The sequence below is a fragment of the Pseudomyrmex gracilis genome, unplaced genomic scaffold (genome assembly GCF_002006095.1).
Source record: "Pseudomyrmex gracilis isolate BER0280 unplaced genomic scaffold, ASM200609v1 scaffold_40, whole genome shotgun sequence".
Classification (NCBI taxonomy): Eukaryota; Metazoa; Arthropoda; class Insecta; order Hymenoptera; family Formicidae; genus Pseudomyrmex; species Pseudomyrmex gracilis.
Window position 1 is genome coordinate 767,590 of NW_018020624.1, and position 8,440 is coordinate 776,029.

The following is an 8,440-nucleotide window of genomic DNA, read 5'->3' on the forward strand; positions in this document are numbered from 1 at the left end:
ATATATATGTATAATATATACTATATGTATATGTATTATAAAATAATGCCACACGTTACGCTTGCTTTTGTTTACTCCGTCTCTCGTTGCTAGAACATTGCAATAATTCTAATGCAGATTTTTTACAATTATACGCGCTTGATTAATTTTTTTTTTTTGTTTTTGCAGATACCTTCATGCTGATGACTTTAGGCTTGCTTGGCCTCTCATGCGGTTGTTTTCTTCTATTGTGCCACCCTTACGAGATTCTCTACAAATGGAAGGTGACATTCGGCGAAGGCGGCGAGATTTTCGAAATGTGGCGAGTTCCTAACGTCGATCTTTACTTGAAAGTTTATCTGTTTAACGTTACAAATCGCGATGAATACTTAGACGGTCGGGAGAGCAAACTGCGTTTCCAAGAAGTTGGTCCCTACGTATACAAGTAAGAATTATAAGTATTTCAAATACCGAGTTTCTCTATTGAATAAATAAATAACTAAATTATGACTAAGCTTAAAGCCTACAGTTCTACTGTTAAGCGCAAGATGCAAACGCAATTTGCAAGTCACGTGGAATTGACTAATCACATTGATCAAATCAGGTAATCGACCAACGTGACCAGCGTTGGTCAATTCTACAAGACTTGCGACTTGCGTTTGTCTTGCGCCTGATGTAGAATAGGTTTAATGTATTTTGTTAATGCTAAATTAAGAGAATGCCGAACCCCGACGAGTGTCCTTTGATTTAGCTGCCATTCAGCCGCTGTAAGAGTAAATGGCGCCATCTTTCGGGATCGAGTCTGACTAAAGCAAGGATAGGTGACATAAGAGAAACAAGGACGTGTGTGTCTCTCCGGCGATTCTGCTAAATCTGCACTAATCTTATTGTCACATTGTTTCTTTTTAAAAGCTTCAAAATCTATTTTCAAAACAATCAAAATATTCGTTTATGTCTGTAGAATGGCTCGGACAAATTGTGTTGTGATTCATATTGTCACTTTTATATACAAAGTGAAAATGTTGTCTACATGATAACAGTCCGTAAACTTTTTTTCGCTTTTCTTGTTAATTTTTGTCCGGGCCGTATTTTAACAATATTCTCTTTTATTCTGGAGAAACGTTTTCCATTCCAGACCAATAGATGCAGAGTAAGTTGTGCAAAAAAAGTGCTGGTAAAGCAGGGGACGGTTCAGCATTCTTTTAAAACTACGTTGTAAAACTATGTTTTTCCACAAATCAAATAATTTTGCAAATTAGAATTTTTTTAAGCGGAATATATCTAATTATCTTTGGCTTTGAATCCTGCGGTTTGAATAATGTAGGTGACTATTAACACGACTGTTAATCATGTCATCTACATTAATATGATCATAGTCACGACTATTAACATGACCTTGAATGATTTTCTAGAAAAAAAACAAAATCAATTATGCGTTGTTGATATTTTCGCGAAACATCGCGAAGGCCTCTAAAGAATTAATAATATCGATCGAATGCAATTAATTGTGTAGAACGCTCTGGAAAATTCTAATAGAATAGAAATTATATGTTCTCGTTCGTACAAAACACTAATTGCAGAAAAAAGTGGATATTACGCGGTCGTTGAAATAATATTTAACAGTGGAAGGAAGCAGAAAATCACATCTTGCGTGTGATAATTATAAAGTTAGAAATATACAGAAAAAAAAAAAAGTAAGACAGAGATATTTGGTTTGCGCGCGACTATCACATTCGAACTTTTGAAGTATCTGCCAATTAGACTCTTATCGCTTGTTGCACTTAAACGAAACAAATTTGCATTTTGTTCCTTTGTTTTTTTTTTTATAGTTTGTCAAACAACAGTTTGACAAATTATAAAAAATATTTTTCGACACATCATTTTTTATTTATATTCTTTTCGTTTTTTTTTTTTTTTTTAATGGTATTTGTTTTTTTCTTTATTTTATCATTTCCTGCTATATATAAGCTTGAATTCTTTAATTTTTCGATTTTCTTATACATGTGCTTTTGCATCTACGGACTTTACAAATTTTTATAGTGAAAACTAAAGACTACTATTCTCTAATATTTCAATTCTCTTGCTTTTCTCCAAACAAGCTAATTTCTGTTGTACTCGGAGTTTAAGTTGTTCTCAACATATCTCGAACTTTATATTTATTCGCTGGCATCTTTCAACAAACTTCATTTAAGACTTCAGCCAATATTTATCGAAGGTTAACGGTAAAAAAAAAAGGCAGAGAAAACAAAAACCTTTAACAAAGAAGAAATATCTTGACAGAAAATGCATAAAACCAACATCCTTCGAAATATTTGAGATAAAACCACATAAATAAAAGTGGTTTTGTTTACGTACTTAAACAGAGATTGAGAGATCCTGTGAAGTTACTTTCTGATGATATTATCTTTGTTATACACGTATCATAATAACGTTTCTTTTGTATATTAACATGTATAAATGTTAGTAAAATGAAAAATATCAGGTGCTTGCAAAAGTTTATATGATATTAAAACCATTTTTCTTTATTATAAACAAAGATATGACATAATATTTTACTTAAATTATTGCCCTTGTTATCAATAACTTCTTGCCATCTTTTTTGAGCAGTAGTTTGATGTCGTGCCGATGAAAAATGACTAATTTTTTGAGACGATCCATTTATCACCCTATTTTCTTAGCATTTCAAAACCGTGTATTAGATAGACCGTGCTACAACATCTCTGTAGTCGCAACATGCGGCCTGGCGTTGTGAAGCAAGATGATTTTGCGTTGATTTGTTGATATTGGGAATTTTTTCCTTCATAATTAACAATTCAAACGCCATAATTGTTAACTGTACCAATCTCCTGTAACTACTTTCTCCGATGGTAACAATTTATAGTAAAGCATTCTTTTTTGGTCCCGTCACAAAGGATATAAAGGAAAACTTTAATTATAATCGTGGATATTTCGCTTTATTAGATAACAATAATACCGTGATCAACTTTTGAGTTTTTGTGTTTAGGATTGTCTCCTAAAAAATAGATTCACTTCTCATTACCTGTAATTATTCACTATAAAAACAATTAAGCATAAAACATTCTTTTTTGTCATTCCACTATTTCTAAACCTTTTAAACTACTTCTCGCAGATATAGCAGCGGACACAATATTCTCTCAATAAAGTTTCACAAATCAATCTTTTAGTTGTCGCAGCAATTTCATTTCGATTTAAATAATAAAGCATAAAGTAGCCAAAATGAATTTTATTCGGTTTTTATCTTCAATAAGTCGCGTTAAATGTGACATTTTGTTCACAACTATGAATGATCAATTCTGATTAAGTACGCGCAACATTTAAAAACTAAAAAGTAATTTAAAGGAAAACAAGACTTACTAAATTTCTGTTACAATTATACTATTTGTGATCTTACGAGCTTTTGCAAGCACTTATATAAAGATTGTTATGTGTGGTGTATCTTTTCCTGTTTCAGAGAAAAATTCGTGCATTCAAATGTAGTTTTTAATGACAACGGTACATTATCAACAATACCGAAGCATCCATTAACATATGTGCCAGAAATGAGCAACGGCACAGAAGAAGATCTGCTAATTCTACCGAACATTGCGTTGCTTGTAAGTAATAGAAACATTCTTTATTTATGAATGAGGAGGCACGACAAGATTTTTTTGCATAAATTATTTTAATGTATAAATGAGACATAATTAACGTATCGCGTACGTTCATTCTTATAAATGAGAACGTTTTCAAAAGCAGACCGTTGCTGATATCAAGAAACCGGTTTAGTTACTGAAAGCAAAATAATGATAAGAAAAGCAATGATGCTCCAAGAGCATTTCAGTATCAGAGGCTGCTCTTGAAACTCTGATAAAGTGAGCTGAAATGTTACGTACGAAACGTCGATTTAAAAATGACGTTAACGCGGTTCAAACCAGAAAAAACATCTTCGAATGTTAATACAACACACCGCGAAAGCATCAAATATCAGATCAAGAAGAGCAGTACCGGTTTTATTTATCATTTCATTGCCATTTTTATTGTGCGTTTAATTTAATTAATTCAAAAGAAATTTGATATAGTGCTAATATACCCTATGAGGTAAGACAAGATAAAATGATACACAGAAAGATGGAAAAATAAGATTACAATTTATTTTGGCAAGAACTCAAGAATGAAATAAAAAAATTAACGGAGCAATAAATACATAAGAAAAATTATGTAGATTTCTTTAATTACAGCGATTTCTGTTTCTAGAATTTCGATACAATCCGAAAAAAAAACAATAAAAAGCTACGCATTACAGTTTTAAATAATATATATGTAAATCAGAATATACTATGTGCTAAAATAATTGCCAGCGATTAAATATTATTGCACTGACTAACAAAAAATTAAAGAAAATTTTTTATATAATCAGCACGCGGAATTTGCAGAACGTCTTTAAAAAAAAGTGTTTTCATTATCGAGAATAATTAAATGAAGGACATAGCTCGTGTATTATTCGTGACACGTTCGAGCTGTGTATTGCTTTCTCTCTCTTTTTTTTTTTTGATCCCATATAAGAGTATCACAAATTTATCGCGTGATACGTCACATGACGTGCGATCGTGACATGACGAAATAACATCAGAACATATTATACACATATTGTAGTAATAGTAATAAGAAACTTGATCAATTAATACAAATCATATAATTTTACAGTGATTTCCACAATGAAATTCAAACATCAAATAGCAACATGACAATTAAATCGTAATTACACAACTTGTATACTTAAACATACACTTAAATGCAAATCTAAAAACTAACAAAAACATTGGTAGCTTTGGTAACATGTTTCTTACACGTGTGTGTGGAATAATTTTATATACATAGAATTAAGAGACTTTTTTTAATTATTGTTAAATATTTTGCCAATATTATCTTTTCAACTGTAGACCTAAATAAAGCTACAAGAAAAGCTACCGTAGACTGGATCTGTGAGATTTACGCAACTTTAAGATTAAATATTTTCGCCAAAAAGCAATATTTGTTCACTTTCTTTTTTTAAATCAAAAGTTTGAACAATTCTGCATCAAAAAGAAAAAAAACAAATTGAGAAATTCTCCAATAGTTTCAAAGATATAAGTGTTTAACTAAAAATCTGACAATTTTTTTTTAATAAAAAGGCTTTTTGTTTAAAAATTTATAAGTTTTTTTGTAATTAATAAATTGCTGTAAACGTACATAAATTTTGATAAAATTATGAAAAAGATTATAAAATAGCTTGTAACATTGCTGTGTAAAATTATAAAATAGCTTTATTTGACCTACCCTGTATATATTGGTTATATAAATAATATATAAGCAATATAAGGACTTGGTGGCGCGCGAGAGTGTATATAAGCAATATAATATATATATATATATATATGAAAAGTACTAGTAACAGCAAAATAAATTTTGATTGCAACACACACACACACACACACACTCTCTCTCTCTCTCTCTTTGTTGCAACAAGCAACAAAGTTCGCACTATTTAATCATCTTTATTAACAAAACACAAGTTAGTGCTAATTCACATTGATGTAATTGAAAGTTATTGTATAAACTCCGACAGTTTTACAATATTTCAGTTTATTTGATTGTAAATTTCACGATTGTACATTTCAGTGACAGATCACTAATTACGATCAATTTCGTAAACTTAAGATTTCTATTCTTTAACGCGGTTCTGAAAATTTTCTATAGTGCGCGAATTTATCATAACAATATATTCTAATCTTATATAATATACACAGCGTGTTTTTCTCGGATGTACATATTTTAACAACAGTTAATTTATCAATTAATTGAAATTTCCAGCAAAAATGATCCTTTTCTGTCTTACTTCAATATCTTACTATATCAACAATAACATATTTCAATATGTATCTTCTATACATGTATAGAATTTCTAGATATATATATATAATAGATTTCTTGTTTTTATATTATATGTATAATTCTTTATATTAAGTAAATGTATAGATAGATAAACAAATGGAGAAAAGAGAAAGAAAAAATTACTTAGCGATTCAAACTCGAAAACCATTTTCAGAAATTCTTATAATACACTGCAAAAGCATCAAACTGTGTAACTAAATAAATTCTTACATTTTGCAATCAAGCAAATCTTTGTATAATGACACACATGTACGAAAATTAATATAATGCATCATTTTACCTGACGTAAAGAATGCCGTATTACGAATTGAAATATTTAAAATTGCGAGAAATTTCCACTTTTATAATCAAACAAATGCGTCTTGAGAAACATATTTGCGTTTAGGTGATCAGTTTGCAAAAAGTTAGAAAGAAAGCAGATTAATGCTTTTTGCATCATTACGAATAAAAAAATTGTTGATTATTATTAATGAATAATATTTGCAAAACTCTCATATCGTCATATACAAAGATATATATATATGTATATATACATGTATATATATTCAAGGATCGCGTTTTGTATATGCATAATACGAAAAGAATGCGTCTATTGTTAATTTAACAAAAATGATTGATCGTATCAAGTAAAATAGTGCATTCTGCAAATGAATGATATGGCAAAAATGACATACATTCTTGTAAAATACGCGCCCGAGTCATCGAGCGACAGATCATTGTTGTGTAACGATTCTGCGAATAAAAACAGAATATTGTCTCTCAAGAATTTTCCGATCAATGTTTAAAACCAGATAATCTCATAAAAAACGACTTTGCAACCATATACCTTGAGCTATGATTAAAACTTAATTAGAATTACTTACGTCAAGATAATATCTACCTGCTTCCGTTCCGTTCGTTTGCGTAAACAAACGTAAAAACTCAATCATTAATGTGATTGCGAAACTTCCTATCGCAGATGATGAAAGAATTCATGATTCCGCATTTTATGTCGTAAAATCATAATTATATCTATTGGAAGAATTTGTTTTTCGGAAATTAATGGCAATTATTTAATATAAAACTTAACTTGTTTCCATCGCATTGCTACCGTAAAATAATTGATATAACACACGTCCTAACCTAACCTACCTATATAAATATTTTATTCTGTAATGCTATATAATATTAAACAAATCAACTATGTTGAATTAAGTAAATATTCATAAAGTCAACGTAAAGAATGTCGAAATCATTGATTTTTGAAGAAGTCGACTTCATGTGAATATTTCGAGATTGTGTACATATTTTTCGTAATATCTTAATTTATTTGATTGATTTGTTTTTATTTGCAAAACAATTTTAGAAAAAGTAATTCTTTGTATTTACATATAAGTAAGTTAAATTTCTAGTTTTATATTTGTTTATTAAACAGTATAATTTTAAGAGTAGTAAAAATGTATTAAAAATATAATACGAACATCGAGAAACTTTATCGTACTTTACATGTGTATGTTTAATTATGTAAGTATAATTACCATTATTCTTACTTACACTACTAGTCTTATACTTATCACTATTCTTACTTACCACTATTCTTACTTACATTATCAGTGAGGTCAATGACTATGGCAACTATATATGTAAAGGAAAACGTCTGAAGATTGCGAATTTATTTAGTTTTTCCTTCCTTTGTTGAAACGTATTGATGTGACGCTTAATTTGACATAAAGAGCGGCATTGTACATTAAAATAACAATGTCGACATGTAGATATATTAACACTCATAATGCATATCGACCGAGAGACAGTACAATTTATTGCATAATTTATCAGACAATAGTTTACTATTGTTTTTATCTTCAAAAACATAAACAATATGAAATTAGTAACTTAAATAAAAACATAAATATTTTTACTCTTTGACTATATTCAATTATTATACATCCAATTTATATTTTGTGCTTTTGAGAAGTAACTACTTATACTTTTGCATAATACTATCCGTTTGTGCACACATTCTGCCGATAATAAAGTAGCTAATTTTTTAATGAAGATAACTTTTTAATTTGTTTCTACGATAACGAGCACAAGAGACAGGCAAAAGTGACGAAAAAATTTTGATTTTTTTACTAGTATCAGATGCAGGCAAAAAAAAAGATTGTTTTCAATCAAAAGCAATCAATCATTGTTTAGAATCAAAAATATTACAAAAACGACTATTCATAAGAATTAAAATATTCGATTTGCTGTAAGTTAAATATAAATAAAATAATAAATGATTTTGCTAATATTGAAGTCCGAAACGTAATATTTTAATTTTTAAAAACATAATGTAAATATTATATTATTATCAAGCAATATTATGCAAAGTACAAACACTTACAATTATTTTTTTACACGGAGAAAACACTATGGATATCACTTCAGGAAATATAGTTGCCCCAACAAAATAGTAATGTTATTTTTCGCCCATGCGTACACTATGGTTGTAGAAACCATAGTTCTATGGAAATGACTTGTATGGTTGATCCAACATTAATGAGGATAG

General features: G+C 29.2%; 1 protein-coding gene across 2 annotated transcripts in view; it reads left to right on the forward strand.

Moving 5' to 3' along the window:
• The window catches only part of LOC109852948 (scavenger receptor class B member 1-like), a 40,990-nt gene that overhangs the window by 23,288 nt on the left and 9,262 nt on the right, over positions 1-8,440 (forward strand). For both annotated transcript variants that reach the window (XM_020424591.1, XM_020424590.1), the window contains 2 exons: positions 169-424; positions 3,452-3,593. In XM_020424591.1, the coding sequence (XP_020280180.1) occupies positions 169-424; positions 3,452-3,593 (398 nt within the window). The remainder of the gene's footprint in view (positions 1-168; positions 425-3,451; positions 3,594-8,440) is intronic.